At 40.6% G+C, this 26,718-nt stretch overlaps 1 protein-coding gene across 1 annotated transcript in view; it reads right to left on the bottom strand.

The window, feature by feature from the left end:
* The window catches only part of SYNE1 (spectrin repeat containing nuclear envelope protein 1), a 375,888-nt gene that overhangs the window by 9,306 nt on the left and 339,864 nt on the right, over window positions 1-26,718 (bottom strand). Inside the window, exons 129-138 of the mRNA XM_048488624.1 lie at window positions 25,498-25,689; window positions 24,429-24,753; window positions 21,576-21,718; window positions 11,360-11,486; window positions 9,456-9,679; window positions 8,334-8,534; window positions 7,742-7,870; window positions 7,023-7,235; window positions 6,294-6,386; window positions 2,132-2,190 (exon numbers count right to left, since the gene is read on the bottom strand). Coding sequence (XP_048344581.1) covers window positions 2,132-2,190; window positions 6,294-6,386; window positions 7,023-7,235; window positions 7,742-7,870; window positions 8,334-8,534; window positions 9,456-9,679; window positions 11,360-11,486; window positions 21,576-21,718; window positions 24,429-24,753; window positions 25,498-25,689 — 1,706 coding nt within the window. The remainder of the gene's footprint in view (window positions 1-2,131; window positions 2,191-6,293; window positions 6,387-7,022; window positions 7,236-7,741; window positions 7,871-8,333; window positions 8,535-9,455; window positions 9,680-11,359; window positions 11,487-21,575; window positions 21,719-24,428; window positions 24,754-25,497; window positions 25,690-26,718) is intronic.

Below are 26,718 nucleotides of genomic sequence, written 5' to 3'. Positions count from 1 at the left end.
TAGCGGACATAAAAAGCCTTAATGTTTCAAACTGCAAATGTCTCAATATTTCCATGTCCATTTCATTCCCTGGGTAATTCAGAAATACCCCTTCCCTTCGCCTAATACTGACTGACAGCACAAATATTTCTTACAGCTTATCCTTTAACAAGTGTCAACTGAAAAAAATATTCCTACTACATTCCACTTCTTAATACTTTCCAGCACTACTTTATGCTCCACCAAATTACTGGGTGAATTAAGAACCCACAGGAAATGCATAAATGTCTTCCATTGGTGTAAATGCCCAACTGATTTTCAGAAAGTGTCTTTTAGGATCTCTGCTCATTTTTTGTGTGTGAAGGAAATGGCAATAAGAGTTGGTAGGCATGAAAAGTGTGGGTGAGGGTGAGAAAGAAAAAAACAGCATAAAAGTACAGGCACCCCTTGGCTGTGTTTTAATCAAAGCGACCAACACATTTTTTTTCTGTTTTATTCTTTGGTTATGTGGGCTACACATTTGCTTTTTTATGTATAACTGAAATTAATTTTGCATTAGATGCCACATTCTGTGCTCCACAATGCAACAACAGCCAAGCTGTTTTCCCCAAATACATTCATCTGCAATTTTGACATTTCCAAGTAGATGGAACTTTTGGGGGGAAAGAGGGGAAAAGCACTGAATATATTTCCTATCCCAATCACTTGTTGCTTGTCAGCAAAGTGGTAGAATTTTAAAGTCACAAGCTGTGCATGGGGGTGAAATTTTAAGGCATTCTGAATAGCACATGGCAATGAGGGAGATAACTGAACTTGTTCCCCTCTCTCCCCTTTCACTTCACATGAGAAAAATCTAAAGGAATGGACATCAAGTACAGAATGTGTGATTTAGTGTACATTTATTTGGATACTTCCTTTACTGTACAAAATATATCTGTCAAGTTTCTACCTTTAAAATCTATTATATTGGGCTCAAAAGGATTGAAACAAAATAAAGCACAATCTGGTAAATGGTAGGCATGCCTAAACTTTATGAAATAAATTGGCCTTTAGCAGTTAACCACATTTTTAGCTCTGATTTCTGCAAGATCAAAACCTTCCTTTTATTGGATTGCACTGTTACTAGTGAGTCTTTGGAAAAGAGTATATTGACAATTTGAAAGCTGAACTTTTTCAGAATTTGTTTGTTGCTCTTTCTACATTTTAGATTTCTGCTATAAAAATCAGATGTTGACCCTCTAACATGACCTAGAATATGAATGTGTGTCGATATTCTGGGGCTCTCTGTTACTTCTCCACAGGGTTTGGCAGGAAGGAAAGTGTCAAGTAGACAGAGTGAATCGATTGGTAAAAGAGTGAAAAGAGACATACACAACCACACACACCAAATCACACTGAGAACAGACTACAGAAACACTGTTAGCTGCAGGTTGCTGGACACAAGGTGAAAGTTGAAAGCCATAGCTGTTAAGACTGTGCTTGAGTGGGGTGTGCTGCTCTCCGAATGATCTGTATATGTAAGCATCTGGCTATGTTAGGGCTGTGGTTAGTATGTTGTAGCTGTAATGGAGCTCTTGGTAGATAAAAGGTATATTGTTGCTAAATCCACAGTTGCAATGTTTCCAGTTCTGGACTGTCCCTGGAATTATGAAATTTGAAAACCTACAAACTGATCAAAGCATTACAAAATTAAACTTTAAAGGGAAATAAGGATGTTAGTGGTCTGATCCAGATCTGTGGGTTTTGTGAATTCTGATATTGGTGTAATACCTGCCATAATTTATTATCTAGAAACAAAGAGGATGATAAAAACCTTTGCCACAGATCAAAGAGCAGCTGAAAATAGGATCTTAATAGAAATATTGTAAATGTATCACATGCATCACCCATGTGATCATAACATATGCCTTTAACTTATTTAAAAGTAAATTTGGAAGCGAACATTGTTTAGTCCAGAATTATCAGTACCTCTTGTTTGCACAAATATTTTCACTTGCATAAACTGATTTTTGCAGGAGAAAAACTGTTCTAACAGCTTAATGTCTGTGTTTCTGGCAGGTTAAATGTGGACCGGCTCATCCCCTGGCCAGGCTGTTTCCATCATCCTCTTGGAATTCTAGAACAGAGTGCAGAAACCAGGAGAATAAGGTACCTGCTATGTGGACTGCTGACAGAGGGTCCAGGCTGTGATACACTACATTTGCCTCGTGGCTGTTTGCAATGAACAGGGGGTAAAGAAAGAAGAATGTTCAGTCCAGGCAAATTAAGACAAGCTACTGATGAAAATAAATTAAAAAGTGCAGCAAAGGAAACACAAAATCAAATGAAGTAAACTAATTCCCACAAATCAAGGAAACTGGCTTTTCTGATCCAAGCTGAATGTGAAATTAACTGGAACATTCAACATGAATTTAAAAATGACACTTCAGTCAATAAAACAGAACACAGAAAGTGCAATGCATTCAACAAAACCTTGTGAAAAACATTTTATGCAACCTGTAGTATGAATTCATGTTTATCTAAAATACAAGTTTGGTTAAAAAAAAAATACCCCAAAGGTTATGCTTAAAAAAACAAAGTCCCTCTATTCTTGTTTAGTGTCTACATTGTTAAGAGTTAGTAGCTGTGGATTTATGGATAGTCTTCGTCCAGTCACTATTTTTTAGCCTAACATACTTAACAGAGTTGTTGTGAGGACCAGATGAAAAGAAACCTGAGTGCATAATAATAAGAATACTATGCCGATACATTACAACTTCCTAGGCCTCTGGGTGAGGCTCGAATTGTAATGAAAGGCCAACAACCAGCTGAAGAACTGGCAGCTGTTATATTAGAAGAAGAAGAAGAAGAAGAGTTTGGATTTATATCCCCACTTTCTCTCCTGTAAGGAGTCTCAAAGGGGCTTACAATCTCCTTGCCCTTCCCCGCTCACAACAAACATCCTGTGAGGTAGGTGGGGCTGAGAGAGCTCCGAGAAGCTGTGACTAGCCCAAGGTCACCCAGCTGGCATGTGTGGGAGTGTACAGGCTAATCTGAATTCCCCAGATAAGCCTCCACAGCTCAGGCAGCACACCTGGGAATCAAATCTGGTTCCTCCAGATTAGATACATGAGCTCTTAACCTCCTATGCCACTGCTGCTCCTTAGACTTAATAATGCATCTTAGACTTAATATTAGACTTAATAATACATCTTATCCTGACAATGGGTGCTTCTCATTATCAATATATCTTTGGACAAGTCTACTGATCAAAGAAGACATGCAGCAGATGAGTAAAATAATTTCTGTATAAGAAAACTGCTCAGTGCTACAGGCAAACATAGCACAGGTTAGCAACATAATAGAGAGAATGCCTACATCACAACCTGAACCTCCAGATGGCTACTGGAAGAGTGCCAGAAGTTATTCCTATGGCATAGGCAATCTGCAAGATAGGCCATGCTAATACTTATGTCCACAGCAGGGGCTACTGTCGTATGGATGTAATTTCAGCTAACTTGCATGAGACTGTCATTATGCCACTACTATGACATAATGAAAAACCATGGTTTGTTGCTATGGGAATGAGCATGAGAATCCCCTAGTAGTCAGGCATTAGTTTCTCTCCTTCTATGCAAGACCAGTTGATGAAAGACTTCCAGATCAACAGAGTACCACAGTTTGTCACTGAATCCAAAACTGGTTTGTATTCTGCCTTATAGACGGAATCCCAAATCAAGTAATAAAGAAGTATGCTTTGCCATACATCCAAAAGTCTTGTCAGAAGCAGCTGCATATGAGGAGGAGATAGATTACGAGCATGAAGATTTCACAGGCTTGTTCATTTAAAGCTCACTCTTGGCTGTAACATCTGAATTATGAATGTGTGGATCTTCCCTTAGTCAACATGTCAAAATATATTACCGGTTGTGGTTTCTTTTAGAACAGCAGAAACAAAGAGCGATCTGTTTATTTTTATTATTCCCTCAGTTTTGCTTTGTGCCCGTTATGTGCATGAGCTTGAGAAACTAGTTGGAAAGATATATCTACTGAACAAAGGAGTATGGGTTAATGAACCCAAACTCATAGTTCAGGATTAGAGATGATAAAAACAATGATGTGTACCAACAAAAGAGTGCTGAATTAGAGATGAAAAACACAGATTTAAACATTAAAACAGAGATTATTAAATTTCTTGCTATTATTTAGTGACTGTTCAAAGCTTCCTATGGTAAATCACCTTTTTTCTTCTCAAGTTTATCAGCCATACTTATGGTATCATGCCATATGTTAGTATGTCTAATGTTAAAAACAAAAATAATAACCCAGAAATAAAACTGTAATAATTTATGTTGATTTCTTCTCTTGAAAAGCCAGTGTTCCTTTACATTCTCAAACTAGGATCTAAAGAAACTAGTGAATGTAGTAAAATCAATTCTAAGAGGCTGTAAAGGTCATAAGGACAGAACTCAGAAGTTTTGTAAGAGTGCAAATGAAAATTGACAGTTTTCTAAAAGCTAAGGAAAGCTGAATCATAATTAAATTAAAATAAATGAAAAAGGAATGAAAACCCAGTTCTGTACAGGGCTCAAAGTGAGGAGCAGTATAGTGTGTGTCTGACTGCCTGGCTTGTATTATATTCTGGTACAACCATTTTCAACCATTCTAGAAGAAGAAGAAGAGTTTGGATTTATACCCCCCTTTTTCTCCTGAAAGGAGACTCAATGGGCTTACAAACTCCTTTCCTCTTCCCACAACAGACACCTTGTGAGGTAGGTGGGGCTGAGAGAGTTCCGAAGAACTGTGACTAGCCCAAGGTCACCCAGCAGGAATGTAGGAGTGCGGAAACACATCTGGTTCACCAGATAAGCCTCTGCCACTCAGGTGGAGGAGTAGGGAATCCACCTGCTCTTAAACACTATACCACCCAGGATATGCCTTTTTAACCTGAAGATGACAGTTAGGACTCTCTGAACTACAAGGCTGAGATATCAGAGTCACGTGGCAGGAATAAAAGGAGCCAGACAATTTGCCCCTACTAAAAAAGGATCTTCACCATTGTGTGACTTTTCCTGACCAGCTTGCTGCTCTTCTTGGCAGAGAAGCAGTGGGATTATTGCCCATGACCTCTATGCATGTGCTTAGTCAGAGCTGCTTTTAAAAAGAATCAGAAATGTCAACTTTTTAGGAGTTAATGACCCACTGGAGGGCCCTGATCCATAGGTTCAGGACCACTATTCTTTAGTAGTATAACAAAGATGCCACACTGCAGCAGTGCAAGACATAAGAGGAAAATATTGCTATCAAAGAATAATGTATGAATATTTTGCTCTTTTTCAGGGAAAATAAACTGCCTCCTCTACTAATCAGTGTGTCATATTTGTATACCAGGAAATTGTTGTCTTGGCAAAACAACTCGTTTTCTCAGTCTAAGGCACTAGAAATGAACTGAGAAAACAAGTTGTTTTCATTGCTGTGAAGCACATACATTTTACCATAGAGGAAGTGCTGTGTGTCTCAAAATGTGCACTTGTTGAACTTTTAGACAAATAATGAAAAGGTTTTCTCCTCCTCACCTCGGACATTTTCCTTTTTCTTTCAAAGTGATTTCCCCTTGATATGGAGCAATGCATTAGCCATATTGCCAGATCAGGCAATGTTGCCATAATGGTCACCCTCTTGCCTTCAAATCTCTTAAACCTATTTTGCTTAATTCATATGCCCCTCCCCCAACACACACACTTGTGTTCCAACAGCTATACATGCAGTTTTGGCAAATTGCATGCCATGCAAATGACTTGCCATATGAAATGGTACTTTCACATGGCTCCAGTTCAACAGCAACCCAAGCAACTGTGTGCATTTAGCAATCAGGCTTAAGAAATTGCACCATCAAGTCTCAGTATCATTCAGGTTTATCTGTTACATTTAATAAAATTTTGTTCCTGAGATTCTTGATGAAGTCCCCTATCAAACAGTGCCTTATCAAAGAGAGTGGAGCAAGTGGTTGTAACATTTCTGGAGCAAAAGCAGATGTTTCTTTGCCTAGAATACAATACAGTCAAGACAGAACACCATATCGTGATACATTTGCCACACTTTGAGCCCTGTGCTTTAATTATACATATATATTTATATATAGCATTTTATTATTAGGATTTCATGCAGGGAAAGAAATGCAGAAGGATTTGGGAAGCAGCATTTTTGGAGGGAAAATTCTTCTGCGTTTGTGCCTTTTTCTTGCCTATGAGGAGACACTGTACACCTTTCACCTGGCTACAGCTACCTGGTGCTACAACCCAAGAGCTGGCAGAAGGTGTCTGGTATGCCATTACCGTTCTCTGTCTGCTTGGAGTACTCCTTCCAGATACTGGACTGAGGGATCCTGAAGTATCCAGCTCATCTGCTGATGACCAGGAGGACAGGTCCTAAGGTTTAGAATCAATGAAGTTTAGAAAGAGCACAAACTATCTTTTAAGGAACAACAAGGTCACAAAAAGGGGGGAAGAGGACAAAAAGTGAACTAACTGAAGGCAATTTGGGATCAGTTACTACAGGTTATACAACGTTGTTTGTGGAGACATGCATGCAAGAATTCTAGCTTGCTTTGGTAAGTGAAGCATTTCTGGCCAAGTCACGATTAAGAAAACTGTTGTTTTTTATAGGTTTTAAAAGCTAAGACGTGTTGTGTACCCAGTAAAAATATGCCACTGGAATTGAAGATGTTATTTCCGCTCAAACAACTATACCAGACAGACTGAATATGAATTGCATTCTCTGTAAAGTACACTACCATTTTTTGGGAAAAATTAAAGGAAAATGGCTGCATGCAACAGCAAGTCATATTTTTCAAGTCCTACTTTCAAGAACTCAGGCAGAAGTATGGTCATTTTCTTCATATGTCAGATGCTGGTTAAGGATTTTATAGCTATTGGTGCAAACATAAAATATTTTGCCCAAAATATTCATTTTTAGACGGTAGCAAAATAGCTAGACATACTTTCAAAAGACTCAATATGTGAAATGGAAAATACATTTCCCTAGGTCATGACAAAGTGACTTACCAGCTGACTGCTTGAAATATTAAGGGTTTTCCCTAATTCCTTAATGTGGTGTGTGACCTCTTTCAGGAGTAGTTTAAGTCTGTTTCCAATGACATGAACTTTCTCTTTGGCTTCTAGACAATCCTTGCCTTCGGCATTGACCAGCAGTTGGCAGGACATGTCTTGAAGAGATGCAACTTTCAGCTGAGACTCCAGCAGCTCACGTCGGATTTGCTGTTAGAAAGAAAAAGGCATATTTGTAAGTTTAAATAAATGCAGGAAGAACAATACAAAAATCAATTAAGTGAACAACACTGTTTTCTTGAACTGTATTTGCAAGACTGGGAAAGGCACTGAATCACTACAATAAGACATATATTGGAACTGTAGATGCATAAAGATGGTGAATGTTTTACATTTTGTTGCACAAGATTTGTAGAAAAATTTCAGCAATTCTTGTCTCATCCCCCTACAAAAACAACAAACAAATCCACGACAAAAGCAAAGAAATGGTTTTTCATACTGAATAAAGACATCAACAAGCATGGAAGGCATTACTAGGAATATGCAAAATTCCCTTTGATTGGGAGTAATAGAGACCCCAATAGCAAAGGTTAATAGCAAAGATTAGGCACACAGTATACCTTCCTAAAGAAGAGGTTTTATAGTCTTTTGTATCTCTCTATTTTTACTCTCCTTGGAACCCTCCACCAGTGTTCATTAAGGCAAAGATACTGTACCATCAGCAGCCTGTGATGATCCTGTAGGGTATCAGAATCCAGGTTTGGATTGATAGGCAGGATCTCATTTTTCCTCCTGTCAATGTTCTCCAGCCACAGCAACAACCCATGGCTCATCTCGTGGAAATCCTAAAAGTGAGAGATTACGTTTTTTATAGCAATTGTGCAAACTCTTGATTCTCTTGAGTTTTTAATACCCCGAGGCAGTATACCAGAGCCAGGTGTAGCCATTCACACCTAAGTGATTAAACAATGTTTATATTCTGTTTTTAATTAGTTTTGACTGCAGCAAAATCTTACCTGTATGCTATACTAATAGCATAAAGTTGGGACATACAAAATGTATATTTCAGGAAGGAATTTAGGAAATGTATAAAAGATTTCACCCAGGACTCAGAAGCTGGATAAAAGTTAAGCTTCTGTAAATAAAAATGGTTGCATGCACGTCTGTGCCTTCTGTCTGATATATTCAAGGAAGGATGTGATGACTAACACACATTAAAATCAGTCATTTAGGATAATGAATACAATTGGCTCTGCAATGTCTCCCAAGTGTTTCACAGCAATGATTTTCTCATGGACCAAAACAGACCTGACATTGCATCAGAGCATTCTGTAGTGAACAGCGCCACTCTTCTAACATAGTGCACACATGGTCCCAGCGCATGTTCATCTGTGATAGCCGCTCCTGTAGCTTCTTATTTTCCTCACTGTCAGACTGCATAAATTCTGAGCTGCATAAATTGATGGACAAAATGATGGCTTTGCGGTTATCAACAGCCTTCTGTAGCTCCTGTAGATTTCAAGGTGAAAAGGGAAACTTTAATATAGGAAACATACTACAGAATTCAATAACTGTTTTCAAGAATACACAGTGATATAGAATGTGTATATCAGTCACATATTACAGTGTACAAATGGATTCCAACACAAAAGTCATATCCATGTTAAAAAAAAGGGGGGGTGATTTTTGAAGATTTTGCTCCCATGTGGCAGTTCAAAATGACCCCCCCCCCCCACATGCTGAAATGCTTCTCCTAGGGCAGGGGTAGGGAACCTGCGGCTCTCCAGATGTTCAGGAACTACAATTCCCATCAGCCTCTGTCAGCATGGCCAATTGGCCATGCTGGTAGGGGCTGATGGGAATTGTAGTTCCTGAACATCTGGAGAGCCGCAGGTTCCCTACCCCTGTCCTAGGGCAATATAATAAGCAACACCCTTATTTTTGATTTTTTTCCTTTGAATCTAGGTGGCTTGAGATGCCTCTGTCATCTTCTCATAATGTTCATAGTAAAGTTGTCAGGTTCCCCTCCTCCCAACCACGTTTTAACCTCCAGTAAACAGCAGCACAGCTCTCAAGCTGATGGGGAGTATAGTTTCCTAGAGAGATGGAGAATCACAGTGCCAATAAACTGGTAATTTTATGAGAATGTAACACACCATTACAACAATAAATCCTGATAGAAAGGCAATGTTCTGAGCTGGATCACCCAGGCTAACCTGATCTTGTCAGATCTTGGTTAGTATTTGGATGGGAGACTACCAAACATGTCCAGGTTTGCTATACAGGGGCAGGAAATAGCAAACCACCACTGAACGTCTTGCACTTTGAAAATCCTGTGAGGTTTTCAGGTTGGCAACTAAGAAGAAGAGGAGGAGGAGGAGGAGGAGGAGGAGACAGTAACATAAACAAGAGTCAGAAATTACAGCTCACTTTCAGTTTTTTAATCCGGAGTTCAATGGTCTGTATATCTGTGCTAAGATCAAGGCAATGCAGTTGTTCCAGCTCATCTTCAGTTTTTCCCAGCCACATCCAGATGTTGCTCAGGTCAGAACTAAACTGCTGCCATTGCTGAAGATTCTGCTTCATCCTTAGTTCCTTACTTAAGGCTTGGGCTTGGATTAACTCCCATCGATCAATCACACCTAATGAGAGATCTATATATAAAAAAGCCAGTTCCCAACATTCTGTCCAACTCTCCTAATGTCCTGTCACACTCAAGAATGACTGCCATCCTCACCAGAGTTATGCCCTTCTTAAGCTGCTGACTGGGCTAAAAATTGTATACTTCTGCTTAGGATAGTACTATTAGGAAACAAACCTAGTACAGGGCTTTCTGTGTAGACTTGATTTTTAATGACTGAAATGACCAGGTATGAGTTTTTTACTGCCACACAGTACTCCTTAGTGTTCCTTTTTACTGTATGTTTCGATGGGAACAAAAAAATCTATCTTTTGTGTGGACACCAAAAAGCCAAGCTACCAGGAGCAGGGACACCAAGAAGGGGGACAACTTATCTTCATGCATTAGAGCTTAGACACCTCAAGCACCTATCTGATGAAGGCAGTTTTAACTCTTGGAAACTTATACCTCTGCAATCTTGTTGGTCCCTAAGGTGCTACTGGACCTAAATCTAGCCACCTCAAACAGGCCTTCTGGAGAGAAGGAACACACATTTTCTAAATAAAGAAATAGTAAATTACGCTGAAATATACTGCAATCCCAGGGATCTTCCTAAAATACAGCACTAGCGTTTTACTGTTATAGAAAGACATGACAGTCAACATATAGTTTTATGTACATTATATTGACTTGTGCAACACAGTATTAACCCTCATTGAAGGAACTGGGCTATGATTAGTTTACCAGAAAATCCTATAATATGTACCAGTTGCTTTCTTCATATGATAAATCACCTAATGGAAGGGATTGATAACTGGCTTCTTTTATTAAAGGGTTTCAGAAATGTAAATTAGTCAGAATTTTTTACTGGCTTCGACAAACGGTGACCCCATTATTAAAGACAAGTTCCAAGCTCCAGAGCAACTTCTAATAAACCATTCATTAATCCTTCCCAATGTTATTAAAAGAGGCCGTTCAAAATGTATCATTGCACCATTCCTGTTATAGGAAAGGATGCAGCCTTCTTACGGCCATGCAAGATGGGATTTGGGAGATCTGTAATTAGAATCTCCAGTGTTTTTAAAGGCAAACAAACAAACAGTTATGTGTGTTCTATTTCAGAGTGGGGCTTCTGAGACAGGAGGGGGTTAACCTTTTATTTTGTACCATTTCCTACATTTTGTACCATTTCCCTGCCCCAAGATGCTGTTCCCTGGCTCCCTGATGAAGGGAGCTTTGACTCTCGAATGTCTATACCTTAAAACAACTTGTTGATCTCTAAGGTGCTACTGGAATCAAATCGAAAAAGTGAGGGCATAAAGTCGAACTGTAAAACTGTTTGCTCCCTTGATTCAATCCTGCATGTGATTAATCCTGCATGTGATTAATTAATTTTTTACATTTTATGTTTTCATTACTACTGATTGTTTCCTGATTGCTTACTAGACCTATATGACAATCATTAAGTGCTGTACCTTATGATTAAGTGCTGTACCTTATGATTCTTGACAAATGTATTTTTCTTTTATGTACACTGAGAGCATATGCACCGGAGACAAATTCCTTGTGTGTCCAATCACACTTGGCCAATAAAGATTCTATTCTATTCTATTCTATTCTATTCTATTCTATTCTATTCTATTCTATTCTATTCTATTCTATTCTAATCCTTACTTTTCTCACATTGCAAGAGTCAGACTCGAATTTTACTTACCAGCTGTCTGTGTGTCTGTGCTGTTTAGGTCAATAAATCCAGACAGTTTTTCTTCTTCTTCTTTCAGTTTGTTCTCAAGCCTCCTTACTGAGTCTATACTCCCACTGCACTCACCTAGAAGTTTCATCTGTTTGAAAAACAATGCTTCTCATTAATCTCAGTCATGATGAAAAAATGATAGAAGAAGCTAACTATAAAGCAATTTCTGTAATAGTTTCTCAAATAAGTCATCTCCTGATGCAGTAGAGGGAAGGCTATTGTCTGACTGATTTCATATGTCTAGCTTCTTGTTTTAATAGCATTTAAACACAAAAAAGGAAGTGATTACAGGTTAACGATATACATTTTCTACTGTGGAGTTTTCAATGATGCTAACAAAAATATGAGATTGAAGGAACTTAAATTGACTCAACACTTTGCTTTTGCCAGTTATTTATCAGGTCCAGGATTTGAAGAGCCACTTTAGGCTCACCTACTACAATTTTAAGATGTGTTTTCTTTGAGCAGCAGACATCAATGCAATGATCAGGTCTCCTGTGAGTTTTTTTAGCAGTTAAAAGCAGCCTCAAAACCATAGAGGGAAACAGACAGAGGTCTGATGGAGACTGTGGGAGTGAGGAACACTACCTTTTTCCTACGTGCCATTGCTCCATGAAAGAAAAATACTGGTATCATCCACATATGTGCAGTTAAACCTGCTCCCAGGACTATATCCCCAACCGAACTCATGAAATGAACATGACATGCTGTTCTAGAAACACAAGCCTACAGTTCTTTTGGGTCCATGAAATGAATCCTAGTTGATCTCAAGTTCCTAGCACAGGTGTTCAGCTCACAGCTCATAACATTTCACATCCTGCAAAAAGTTGGTCTCTAAGTTGCTTCTGGACTCATATGTAGCTGCCAAAGGTGGTATTATTATTATTATTATTATTATTATTTTATTATTATTATTATTATTATTATTATTATTATTATTATTATTATTATTATTATTATTATTATTATTATTATTATTTAAATTTCCCAACCCCTGAAGGGCTCTGAGCAGTAATATAATATCCTAACCTCTATCTTTCATTTGTTGCCTGACCACTGATTGATTTAATTATCTAGAGTACACCAGTTCTGTTCTTCACTAATGCCCATTTTCCATTGCAGCTGCCTACCACTGAAATGCCCTTTAACTTCACTTTTTTCTTTCTTTAGAACCACATTCAAGTGACTTATGAAGATACAGCTCTTTACTTTTTATTTTCACAACTGATCATTTGTGTTGTTCCTTCCTTTCCTTCCTTGCATGTCCTGTAGGGTTGGTCAATACCAGCCAGATTCGTTCCAATTCGGATTCGGCCCAAATTCGGATCAATGGGTTCGGATTGGCCGAATTCCGAACCTTGCAGATTCGGACTGGGCCGAATCTGTGGGAAAATCCAGGAATTTTGGGTGTTTTTTATTTTTTGGGTGTTTTTCCACGTTCCGGCCTGCAGGGAGCGCATTTTTTGACATATTGGCACCAAAATTTCAGGGTATCATCAGGAGACTGTCCTTATGCTACCCCCCATGTTTGGTAAAGTTTGGATCAGGGGGGCCAAAGTTATGGACCTTCAAAGGGGGTGCCCTATCCCCCATTGTTTCCAATGGGAATAAGGAGATTTGTTTCCAATGGGAATATGGACCTTTGAGGGTCCATAACTTTGGCCCCCTGATCCAAACTTCACCAAACCTGGGTAGTATCATCAGGAGAGTCTCCAGATTATACCCTGAAAGTTTGGTGCTGCTAGCTTTAAAAATTCTAGTTTGTGTTTTTCACCGCTCACTCACTCTAGCAGGCTTCATGTGGAGGAGGGGTGAAAAACACAAACTAGAATTTTTAAAGGTAGCAGCACCAAACCTTCAGGGTATCATTTGGAGACTGTCCTGATGATGTCCCCCAAGTTTGATGAAGTTTGGATCATGGGGGCCAAAGTTATGGACTCCCAAAGCGGTAGCCACTATTTTCTATTAGCTCCCATTGGAAACAATGGGGGATGGGGCATCCCCTTTGGGAGTCCATAACTTTGGCCCCCATGATCCAAACTTCACCAAATGTGGGGGGCATCATCAGGACAGTCTCCAGATGATACCCTGAAGGTTTGGTGCTGCTAGTCTCAAGAATGTGCCCCCTGCAGGCACCCCCAGAAATTTCCCATTGACAGCAATGGATTGTGTGGATGTAGAACAACGAATCTTGGACAAATTTCTGGGGGTGCCTGCAGGGGGCACATTTTTGACATATTGGCACCACAATTTCAGGGTATCATCAGGAGACTGTCCTGATGATACCCCCCCCAAAGTTTGGTGCAGTTTGGTTCAGGGGAGCCAAAGTTATGGACTTTCAAAGGTGTATCCCCCATCCCCTATCAGCTCCCATTGGAAACAATGGGGGATAGGGGCACCCCTTTTGAGGGTCCATACCTGAACCAAACTGCACAAAGCTTGGTGGGTATCATCAGGACAGTCACCTGATGATACCCTGATAATTTGGTGTCTATACATCTAAAAATGCGTCCCATGCAGGCACCCCCAGAAATTTGTCCAAGATTTTTTTGTTCTGCAGTGACTTTAGCTGTATTAAGCTGTCAATAGGGAATTTCTGGTAGAGGGCTGTAAGGTGCACATTTCTGAAGGTATGGTCACAAAACTTTCAGGGTATCTTCAGGAGAGTCTCTGGATGACACCATCCAGGTTTGGGGAACTTTGCTTCAGGGGGTTCAATTCTATGGGACCCAAAAAGGGTAGGGCTCATTGCCTCCTGAAGCAAAGTTCCCCAAACCTGGATGGTGTCATCCAGAGGCTTTCCTGAAGATACCCTGAAAGTTTTGTGGGTTTACCATGAGAAATGTGCACTCCACAGCCCTCTATCAGAAATTCTCCATTGACAGCAATGCAGCTAAGTCACTGCAGAACAAAGAATCTTGGACAAATTTCTGGGGGTGCCTGCAGGGGGCGCATTTGTAGATATATCGGTACCATAATTTCAGGCTATCACCAGGAGACTGTCCTGATGATACCCCCCAAGTTTGGTGCAGTTTGGTTCAGGGGGGCCAAAGTTATGGTAGCCCTCATCTCTTTAGCTCCAATTGGAAAGAATGGGGGATAGGGGCACCCCTTTTGAGGGTCCATAACTTTGGCCCCCCTGGAACCAAACTGCACCAAACTTGGAGGGTAGCATCAGAACAGTCCCCTGATGATCCCCTGAAATTTTGGTGACGATATGTTTTAAAATGCGCTCCCTGCAGGCCAAAACGTGAAAAAACACCAAAAAAATAAAAACGCAATTCGGCTGGTGATCCGAATTTCATGGATTCGGATCTGATGGGATTCGGACAGCTCAGATTCAGCCCCTGCTCGTCCGAATCTGTCCGAATCAGTGCAGATTCGGTCAAAATCCAGATTCGGACTGTCCGAATCTCCAACCCTAATGTCCTGTTTTTAATTATATTGTGAGCTTTCAGTTGAAGACTACCTTTTAAAAACCTCCACATAGCACAGCATCCAGTAGTTTTTAAATTATAACAATAATGTCAAGTCAAAATACACAAATTAAAACAATTCATAGTATGTTAAAGCATTATTAAATACAGAATTGTTAAGCATATAGGAGAACAAGCTCTAAGGTAGGGAATGTTTCACAAACTTTTTAGAGTTTTTTGAAAGTGTCAGTAAGCACATGGAAAGATCTTGTGGACATGGTGCATTTGCATTTGCATTTCTGAAATATTTTTGACAAAGTCCCCTACCAAAGACTTAGGCAAACTTCATACTCATGGGATAACCGAACAAGTCCTCTCATGGACTGAGAGTCAGCTAAAAAATAGGAAGCAGAGAGTAGGAATAAATGGCCATTTCTCACAATGGAGAGATGTGAGCAGTGAAGTCCCTCAGGGATGTGTGTTGGTACCGGTGCTTTCCAACCTTTTCACCAGTGACCTGGAGCTAAGGGGTGAACAGCAAAGTGGCTAAGTTTGCAGTTGACATCAAATTTTTTAAGGTGATTAAAACAAAACAAAAAAGGATCGTGAAGAACTCTGAAATGATCTCTTCAAACAGGAGGCATGGGCATTAAAATGGAAAATGAGATTCAATGTGTGCAAATGTAAAGTGATGCATATTGGGGCAAAAAACCTCCATCACATACAAACTAATGGGATCTGTGGTGGCAGTGACAAGACCAAGAAAGAAATTTTCGCAATGAAAATGTAAACTCAGTGTGTGGCTGCAGTGAAAAAGGCAAATTCCATGCAGGTCATAATTAGACAAGGAATAGAAAATAAAACTACTGACATCATACTTTCCTTATACAAATCTATGGTGTGACCTTGCTTACAATATTGTGTACAGTTCTACACACCTAAAAAAGGATATTACACAGCTTGAGCAGTATAGAAAAGTGTAGAAGGTAAAGGGCTAAAGCAACTTTCCTATGAGGATCAAAATGCTTATGGCTGTTCAGAAAAGAGGTAGGTAAGGAGAAATATGATAGAAACATACACCTATGCATGGAGTGTAGAGCAGAAGCAGAGAAATGCTTCTCTCCCTCTCTTATAACACTACAACATGAGGTCATCTGTTGAAATTGAAGGGTGAGAGATTCATAACACATACAAGGAAGTATTTCTTCATACAACGCATAGTTAAATTGTGGAACTCTCTGCCCTAGGATGTGGTGATGGCTGCCAATTTGGAAGTCTTTAAGAGGGGAATGGGACTGGACATGTTCATGGAAAATAGGACTATCCATAGCTACTAGTCATGATATATGCCTATTCTCTCCAGTATCAGAGGAGCATGACTATTATATTAGGTACAGTAGAACACAGGCAATATAATGCTGCTGCAGTTGTCTTGCTTGTGGGCTTTCTAGAAGCACCTGTTTGGCCAGTATGTGAACAGACAGATGGACTTGATGGGCCTTGGTCTGATTTAAGTAAGATCCTAAAATATCAATATGTAATTGCCAATATTGGACTGTTAGATCCTTAGGAAATGGGCCTATCTTTTTTGAAATTAATATTTCATTGTAAAGGTGTAAAGGCCCCTCATTCTTCATCCCCTAGAAAGTCATCCTCTTTAGCCATTGTGAGGCTTATAAAAATGTGCACCCCATAAGCCTACTCTTTTACCACTAGCAGAAAGTGAGGAAGGCAGGAGAGAGAGATGGACAACAGAAATAAGCAGTAGTTAACAGATTGAAGAATCAGCAATCAGGACAGGAACGAAGATCTGAGAATCAGAGCTACTTAGAAAAGACTAAAGGGTAGGTTTAAAGACTGAGTAAGCTTTTGAAATGAAGAGTCTGAATGCTGCTACTCCCATCCGAGGAAGGACCGAAGAGGGCTGATTCACAGCAAGGAGACAGGAAGTTCAAGATTCTGTTTCCTGACTCAGTAAAGAGGGATGGGAATCACACAGTCAAGATGCCCTCCTGCCTCATTCAAAGAAGAAACTAGCAGCAAAAGCAGTAAATTGTTATTTTTGAATGAAAGCTAAAAGATTTATCCTACAGTTACAAAGATAAATCAAAATGTATGTGAAATTATGGTGATATATCTGAACAACCAAACAATTAAGAACAACCTTCAGCAGGATCATAACAAATGAGCCAGAACTCACAGATCATCATCATTTATATATCTAACAGTGATATGTGACCCCCATCTAAGGATACCTAAATCTGTGGATCAAGACCACATGGGTGCTATACCCAAGTTTGCAGAAAATTCTGAAAAGTTAAAAAATACATGGGGGATGGGGTTAAAAAACAGCACTGTCAGCACAGACAACGTTCCTATCTGTTGAAGTGGCAGCCACTGCTGCAGGAGTTGATGGCAGGCCAGGTCACAGCAGCAGCAAATGCTGGGAGCCGCTGTGGGCCTGGCTGAGGCAGAAGACACTGGGAGCTGCTCAAGGACTGGATTCAATGGACATTGTGAGCTGCTCCTGGCTCAAAATGTTTCCCAGATGCTGCTGCCTTCTGTAACAGAGCTCTGAGGAAAGCAGTTGGGGAGGTGGGTTACCCGCTTGGGGTGGGGTATGGATGTGATTCCCCCCTTGTGAGTTTTGAAGCTCCCCACCCCCCGCCTGCCTGTGAGAATACTTAAATTTGGAGACTGGACCTGTGAACAGAGAAGATGAATCTTTAGATAAACCTGAAAAATGCCCAAGAAAAATCTGAACTCTAAAAACAACAACAGCAGCAAGACAAAAAATACACTGAGGGATTAAACCCCCCCAAATGGTAAGCATCTGCAGCTTTAAAAAATGGACACCCTCAATGGCTGTTGCTAAGCAACTACATTAGACTTGGTTCCTACCAGTAAAAGGTGGGGGAGTGGAAGAGGGCCCTTTTCAAGACTCTTTTCATGTTTGAAGCAGGACTCATGAAGGCCAGGCCTAACAGGAACAATTGTGAGTAATCTGATATCATATGACTTACATGACTCACCCAGGTCTGAGTACTTGCTAATGTTCAATGGCAGCTACCCTACAATAGTCAGTGTGGTGTGATGGTTAGAGTTTCAGACTAGGACTTCAAATCCCCATTCAGTCTGGGAAACACATTGGGTGATTCTGGCCTAATTACACACTCTCAGACTAATTTACTTAACAAGCAGAGGCCATATTAAACACTGACAGGACCTAGAGACATCCTGATGGGCTGATGGCCACCTCTCCACACCTGCCCTCTGACAGAAGAACTGAGCTGAACCCACACAAGTCTCACACAAGGCAGGAGAAGTGCTGTCTAGCCAGTCTGAGGAGAGGCAGGAGAGTCAGAGTTCAGCTTGTTGGAGTTACATATGAGAAATGAGATGGGGGGCAGTGTGGCAGCACCCAACCAAGCTTCAAATGAGGTAAAAAAGACAGCAGCACCTGGGGTGAGTCCCACACAAGGCGAGGAAAGTCAGAGGACAATGGCTGGCCTGGCTGAGCCCCTGTGGGTGTTGTCCAGCCAAGCCCCAAAAGGCAAGGCAGAAAGCAGTGACTGGTCAAGTCATGTGGAGTAAGGCAAGGGAGTAAGTCACCACTGAAACAAACAGGGAAGTGCCCAAGTAGAAGATGGCCCCCAAAAGGTGACTTTCTCCATCTGTAAAATGGATAAATGTTAGGGTTGGGGGTCACCACAATATGAGGAACTGTATTAAAGGATTGCGGCATTAGGAAGGTTGAGAACCATTGAGGCAGAGGGTTCTGGTGGCCAGAGACAGTGATGCTCCTGAACCACTGTGACATGTCTAGAGAGCTTTCAGTGCAACAACAAGCAACAAAAACTGGGAAACCCCCAGCCCCTTGAAAGTCTTCCATATGGGAAAATGGACTTATGCCACCCTGGGGATATTCCTAGCTTGACAGACCAGTGGAAGTCAACTAAAGTTGACTCCACCCCCAGCCCATGGGAACAAGGGGTATCACATGACCCCGGGCTCACAGTATCTAATCACTTGGGGGGGAGGGTGCCAGGGTTAGGCACTTGCTGGCTTTGGGTGATAGATCTGGGCACCGTTGCCAAGCGGTAGACCTGGGCACCATCGCCAGCTTCCTGCGGTAGACCTAGGCACCATTGCCAGCTTCCTGTAGTAGACCTGGGCGCCTCGCCGGCTTTGGGCAGTATCGCCAACCCGGCGCTCCTCTGTGAGATCAGAAGACAGCTTGATCTCCCCCCCCCCCCCATCTAGGGAAAATGGAGCCCGGGGGGGGCAGAAAACTCAGTTTTATTTACGGCTTTGACCTCCAGGAATGCCCCAGCCTATCTGTAGCTGTGCTGGTGGTCAGGTTTAGGCTGGTGCAGCTCTGAGAGATAGAGGTTCTTCTGGGTTGGGCCTCCCTGTTTGCCTTCCCTGCTGGCATAAGTGCCACTTACACCAGTGGGGTGGGCAGATGCGCCAGCACAGCCCTGTGATGGCTCCAACAGCTGATTCACCCTTCATCAGGATTGGGCTGCCTGTATCCTTCTGTCTCCCCAAGTAAGAATAGATCTGTTGGAAAATGTTGTTTTCTAACAAGCAAAGGAGCAATGGGGAGGGAGGGAGTGATTTCCCCTTGAGTTTCTTGAGGATTCCCACTTATGTGATACAATATTAAATGCTATCATGAGTATAACTATATATGATTGAGAAAAGTGAGTACTTGAATGGCTCTTTTCGCACATACACTTTTAAACATTTTGAGGCAGGAGATAAAACATTTCTTCCACAGAGTTCTGCATTGTTTTTACCCCCAAAACATTTCATTTGCAACCTCAAAACATTTTAAATGAATGCCCTTTTTAAACAATTCTTTAGTTGAAATGTTTTCAAAATAGATTCATAGATTCATAAATGACCTGGAAGTAGGGGTGGGTAGTGTGGTGGCTAAGTTTGCAGATGATACCAAATTATGTAGGGTGGTAAGAACCACAAAGGATTGCGAAGAGCTCCAAGTGGACCTTGATAAATTAGGTGAGTGGGCTAAGAAATGGCAAATGCAGTTCAATGTAGCTAAATGTAAAGTGATGCACATAGGGGCAAAAAATCCAAACTTCACATACACGCTACAAGGGTCAATACTATCAGTCACAGACCAGGAAAGGGATTTGGGCGTCTTAGTTGATAGTTCCATGGGAATGTCAACTCAATGCATGGCAGCTGTGAAAAAGGCAAACTCTATGCTGGGGATCATTAGGAAAGGAGGTGATAATAAAACTGCAAGGATTGTCATGCCCTTATATAAAGCAGTGGTGCGACCGCACTTTGAGTACTGTGTCCAGTTCTGAATGCTTACATCTCAAAAAGGATATCGAAGAGATAGAAAAAGTGCAGAGAAGGGCAACGAGGACTGATTGAAGGGATTGGAGCACCTTCCTTATGAGGAGAGGCTGCAGCGTTTGGGTCTCTTTAGTTTGGAGAGGAGACGTCTGAGGGGGGGATATGATTGAAGTCTATAAAATTATGCATGGGGTAGAAAATGTTGACAGAGAGAAATTTTTCTCCCTTTCTCACAATACTAGAAACCGGGCGCATTCATTAAAAATGTTGGGGGGGAAGAATTAGGAAGTTAATAAAAGGAAACACTTCTTCACGCAACGTGTGATTGGTGTTTGGAATATGCTGCCACAGGAGGTGGTGATGGCCACTAACCTGGATAGCTTTAAAAGGGGCTTGGACAGATTTATGGAGGAGAAGTCAATTTATGGCTACCAATCTTGATCCTCCTTGATCTCAGATTGCAAATGCCTAGGCATACCAGGTGCTCAGGAGCAGCAGCAGCAGCAGAAGGCCATTGCTTTCATATCCTGCATGTGAGCTCCCAAAGGCACCTGGTGGGCCACTGCGAGTAGCAGAATGCTGGACTAGATGGACTCTGGTCTGATCCAGCAGGCTAGTTCTTATGTTCTTATGTTCTTATTGCCTGTGTTGTACCTTTAATACATTTCCCATGCCTCTATGGCTTCCTTGACTTCCTCCTTAGCACCATTTTCTCAGCTCATTCTTTACTTTTCACTTGTTTTTCCTGCAGGTTTTTGCTGCAAGTTTCTTTATTTTTTGTGGGGAAGGGGGCACGCTAATCAATGATGGATGGACTACTGAAGGCACAGGGAATTGCAGCACTTCACTGTGAAGCATAGAAGCTATGTTCTCAAACAAAAAGGGAGAAAAAAGGGAGAAATCACAAAATCATTTGGCGGAGGTGAGTGTGGACATACATAGTGGTAAAGTAGGGGATTGAAAACATGTTACAAATGTTTCTGGGGATTTGTGTGGAAAGGGCCCTAAACTGTATTTGAAGGTAATGGAAAAATGATTACTATTTACTGAATTAAAAAAAAACACCCTTGTAATTTCAATGGTTATTTCTATGCTGAGTTGTACAATCTACTGCACCCTACAAATCAATATTCAGTTCTACTATTGCAGTTCTATTAGCTCATGTCCATGAAAGATTATGTCATAATAAATGTGCTAAGTCTTTTAGGCCCATAGGATTCTTTTGTTTTTCTGACCATAGACTAACACAGTGGTCGCGAACCTTTGGCACTCCAGATGTTATGGACTAAAATTCCCATCAGCCCCTGCCAGCATGGCCAATTGGAGTGCCAAAGGTTCGCCACCACTGGACTAACATGATTACTTTTTTGTAACATAAACTTTGTTATTTTACATTTAGCCACTAGGTAGCAACACTTATATGTACTTACATATCCTTTATAGCTGGAATCTAGCTCTGGTCCTGTTGGGGTTTTACTGCGTATAATGTTTTCTGTTTGCTGTATTTGGAAACGGCTGGTGTCTAACGCCTTGTCAAGCTGCCGGATGTGTTTTTCCAAGGAGCTTGGTTCTCCTGTAGCAAATACACAAGAGCAAGTATTGTCAAAGCAACCATACTGTGATATTCAAAAATGAGCAGAGAGGAAAACAAAGGATGGTGCTAATTACCATGACAAAAGTCCATTGCAGGGGCATGTCTGTGACAAATCAAATTTGTAACTAACTTGGAAGTGTGTAAACTACTGTTTAAAGGCAGGATGATTTTGGCAGAAGTGTGTGCTGCCACACTCCTCTCAAAATCATGATAATTTAAGAAGTTCATTCCCTGTAAATAATTCTGGAAGACAAATTCCTATATTAGTGCAGTCTCAGGTATTTCTTCAACGTTTTTGATATTCATACATTTTTGATATTCATGTTACTAGATTTCTACAGCAAAATTTCATGAAGGGCTTTGTGTCATGTTACCTGCATTTGGTAGTCTCAGAATTTAAAAATAAATTACAGTAATAATGACTTTTCTTGCAAACTGCAAGGACAACAATTACTCTCACTCTAAAAGCCAAACTACACGTTTAGGTGGACGCAATTCCAACCCATGGCTGCTGTGGTTTTTTTTTCCAGAAAAAAAGTTTGTAATTTAAAAATTACAGCAAGGGCTCAAACTGATTGGGTCAGTGGCATAGTGGCAACAAGCAATCCTGTTTTCCCCTTCTGCATCTTTTAATGTACTGAATCTGCCACCCCCCACCCCCAGCAACAGTGTTGGTATTTGAAAAGGTGTGTGTGGGAGGAAACAAGATTGCTTGATGGAATTGCAGCTTGTGCCTCACAGCAAAGAACTAAATCTTCCTTTAAAATTATGTCTGTGGCTGTGGGTTGGACCTGTATCTGCCATAACATGTAGTTTGGCCATTGGTGTCAGTCTTTTCCTAAGACTACTGCTAAATTTCTAGCATGCAGGGAAGATAATGAGCCAGAACCCATGGCTGTTTAGAAGTTATAAAATTCTTTAGATTCTTTGCTAAGAAAATTACACAGTAAGTAAGGATGCAAAAAAACCTCCAGGACAAATACTTTGCTGCAGCAAGGAACTTAAAGTAATTGTTAAAATAACTTTTAGCTGCCTCTTCTCTTCAGAAATATTTTGAGATTATTCACCACTTTAGTCTTCATATTTAGTCTTCATACGAAAGAAAACCTAAACTGCATAATACTACAATAATTCAAGTTGTGCAAAAGCATAAGAAATGCAGAGGGAGACACGTGTGGCTGAAGACCGTTCTGAAATCACTAGATCTGAAACCACAAAATGCAGCATTCAGACCCGTATTAAGGAACACGAAAGACACTGTCGGCTTAACCATCCTGAAAAATCTGCAGTTGCAGAATATGTGTTAAACAAAACTGGACATAATATTTTATTTGAGAACACTGAAATTCTGGACAATTCAGAAGCTTACTATGTCAGACTGCACAGGGAGGCCATTGAAATTCACAAACACCAGGACAACTTCAATAATAAAGAAGAGACGTTAAAAATTAGCAAAGCCTGGCTCCCAGTACTTAAAAAATGGACTGATAACCCCACTCAACCACACCTTTGCATAGCAAGTTCCACCCAAACACTTAATGATTGTTTCCCCACCCTGGGACATGGACAATATACCCCACTAAACTTTCCCTTCTCACTTAGACAAAGTGTGAAACAGACTTTTCTCTGTGATACACCTCTGAAGATGCCAGCCAGATGCAGGCGAAACGTTAGGAACAAAATCCACCAGATCATGGTCACACAGCCCGGAAAACCCACCAGAACCACAAGAAACTGCTTCTTTGGGGATTTATCCTATGGCAATGCCATAATGCTTAAAGGCATTTTATAAATGCCTTTAAAGGCACTATAGAAATGAGGAAACCAGCACAGGTCCTCCTTAGCACTCAATTCTGCCTTCTTCCTTCAATGGTGCCTTCGATGGTGGCCCAGAGGATGCATATATACAAAATTGAGTTCTAAGTTTGCTAACTGGTGAAAGTTAGAGGTGACATCTGTTACCAGTTTTAAAATAACTTCACCTGACTTCAACATACTTCCAGGTCAAATTCAAAGTGCCACATATTAAAGTCCTAAGTACCTGGGACCTTCTTTTCCAATATGAAAGTGTCAAACTACTGAGATAATAGTAAGAAGTCCTGTTCTATGCGCTTTCACCTTCTGAAGCCAGGTTGGTGAGCTCTAGCCCTTTTCAACTGTGGCAGAATAATTGAAATTCCTTCCTTATGGAATTTTGCCTGACACAATTATTAATTTTTGGTGTCAGGTGAAAATCTTCTTGTTCACCCATATCTTGGGGGCCTTTGGGGCTGTTCTTAACTTTATGATTTTGCATTAATGCTGCTTTAATTTGTTTGGATTTGGAATTTTTTATACTGCCTTTTGTTGAGATGATTTTTAAAGTGTGCCTGTCTTTAAAACATCTTAGTGTTGTAGTGTAATTATTCTGGATTATCATTGTCTCCAACTGTAAACTGCCTTGGTGGTGGTACAAAGTGCTGTCAAGTCTTAGCTGTCTTATGATAATAGCAATTCCCTTCCTTTCCCCACAAAAAGGCGCCTTGTAAAATAGGTGGGGCTGAAAGAGTTCTGAAGGAATGGTGACTGGCCCAAGGGCATGCAGCAGGCTTCAAATGGAGGAGTGGGGAATCAAACCTGGTTCTCCACATTAGAGTCTGCTGCTCTTAAGCATTATACCATGCTGGCTCTCAAGAGTAGCTGATTATACCTGTGATGCCCGTTGCTCCTCTAAGATAAGATTGTCCCTCCTCTTCTTCTTCAGAATGTAATGCCCTTGACACTGCAGTCTCTAGGTCACGGCTCAGGTCATAGTCATGATCCCATTCCAATGGGATGGAGTCCACACTGGCAGGAGTGTCCCGTCCTGACCTTTCGCTTCGGAGGGGTTGGGGAAGAGACAGGGAGAGATTGGAGGAGGGGTGTGGGGACAAAACACAGTCTGCAGATTTGTCGTGCCAGTGGATGTCAGAGAGATCTGCTGATTCATCCAGATCCACTTCACGATCAGAGAGGTCATGTTCATCATCTGTAAGCTAGAAGGAAACATCAAAGAGATAATGAATACTCTTCTCAGAACCATGCTGCTTCTTGCTTGGTCAGTAAGATAAAAGTGCCACTACACAATTCATTGTTACAAGTCTCAATTTGTTCTTTTCTGGGTTGTTTTTATGTATATTTTTAATTCACAAAATATTTAATAAAAGTAGCTGAAAAGAAGCATGTTTTAACATTCTTACTGCTCATATGTTTATTTAGCTATCAGATAATTGTCTTTATTTAAAAAAACTCTCCCAGCCATACAGCAAAATTAACTATAAATAGAAATTAACCTGGAACAATACTGACTGTTTCTCTTTCATATTCTGTACATATTCTAAACTCTTCCTCATCATATAGTTTTGGTTTGATTCTCAAACTTCTCCACTTACCGTTTGTAAGTTTGGTTCGAATCTTAGTAAAAAAAATCTGTCTATAAAGACTGATAACTTTATTTCTAAATTAGACAACATCGATTCAACAGAACTTGCCATGCAGTGTACGGTGGATTTTGGTGTTCTGTTCTTGTAACTTTGTTATGCATTTCTGAAGTTTAACTTATATTTTATTGGCCTCCATATAATTTTTGCACATTATGCAGCACTACAGATGACCAGGAAGGTTATAAAGAATAAAATTTATACATCTTGATATGGCCTGAGCAATTGCATGATGGAATTTTTTTAACTTATTTAAAATTTATAGTCTGCAAATAATTAGGTTTAAAGAATGATGCATACTGGGAGATGGATTAGTTTTTTATGGTAGCGTTCCACTCGGCCAAAGACTTCCTGGCAGTATCGCCGAAGCTCATCAAGCTCTTCTTCAATGACAGCTGCATCCAGCGGTTCACTTTTTTCTATCAGCTGCTCTCCCTGAGCAATGATCTGCTCAATTTTGTTGTTGTTCAATGAGATTTCCTGCTGAAAAGCCTACAAAGCAAAGCCATAGTATTGTATTGAAAAATTGGTTTCTTACACGTAATCTCCAAACAGAAATAAAGATTGTGTACAGAAAAAGCCCAATAATATACAAACAAAACAGATGGGGCAACCTGACATTCTCAGGTCATGCTTTTAAAATACCGGCTACTAAAGAACCTGATCAAAAACCCCTACAGCCGCTGGTTTTCTAACTCACTGACAAGGATTTCAGAACCCTACTCTGGGTGCAGCAAAATTCAGGTGGTTACTGGGGATGACAGAGGGTTGGATACAAAGTACAGAATGGAACACCCACATCCCACTGCACTGAAGCACTGCACCGTCAGCAATATTGCCTTGTATTCAGGACTCCCAACAAAAAAAGTGCTGTATGTGACCAGGAAGTCTGCAGTGGGAGGGGAAAATCAGTTATTCTCGCTCCTTTTGAGAAATGTGCCTCCTGCAACAGAGAACAATCTCTTGCTCAGTCACACAGTATATCGACCAACACACTAAAATAAGTTTTGTGTCATGCCACATACAGTAGATATTTGGGCATGATGCTCTCAGCATCAACACAAAGGAAATAACTGAATAGCTCTTCCGCTATAAACTGATTTTTGCAATATAGCTTTAGCTTTCTTATCAGTCATGAACAATATATTTACTGTGGGATCAAACCTCATAAAATGGCAGCATTTAATGCAAAATATGTGCCCAGATGAAATCTATGCACTCTTAATATACTTGCTTTCTTTTTTCTTTCAAAACACCAAGTCAAAACTAGATTTTTAATGGCAGCCATGGCTCTGGATAACTAGGCTATCAACAAACAACAACACAGTGATGGAGCATAGTTTGCAAGAGAGGTGAGCAAAAAGAGAGGCTTAACCCTTCTCCTGCCTGTCACTCTTCCTGGAATGTGACAAACATGTAGAAGAAGAGGAGTTTGTATTTATACTCTGGCTTTCTGCCCTGTAAGAAGTCCCAAAGTGGCTTACAAACTCCTTTTCTTCTTCTCCCAACAACAGACACCTT

The sequence above is a fragment of the Sphaerodactylus townsendi genome, linkage group LG01 (genome assembly GCF_021028975.2).
Source record: "Sphaerodactylus townsendi isolate TG3544 linkage group LG01, MPM_Stown_v2.3, whole genome shotgun sequence".
Lineage (NCBI taxonomy): Eukaryota > Metazoa > Chordata > Lepidosauria > Squamata > Sphaerodactylidae > Sphaerodactylus > Sphaerodactylus townsendi.
This window is presented reverse-complemented; position numbering and strand designations above follow the sequence as displayed.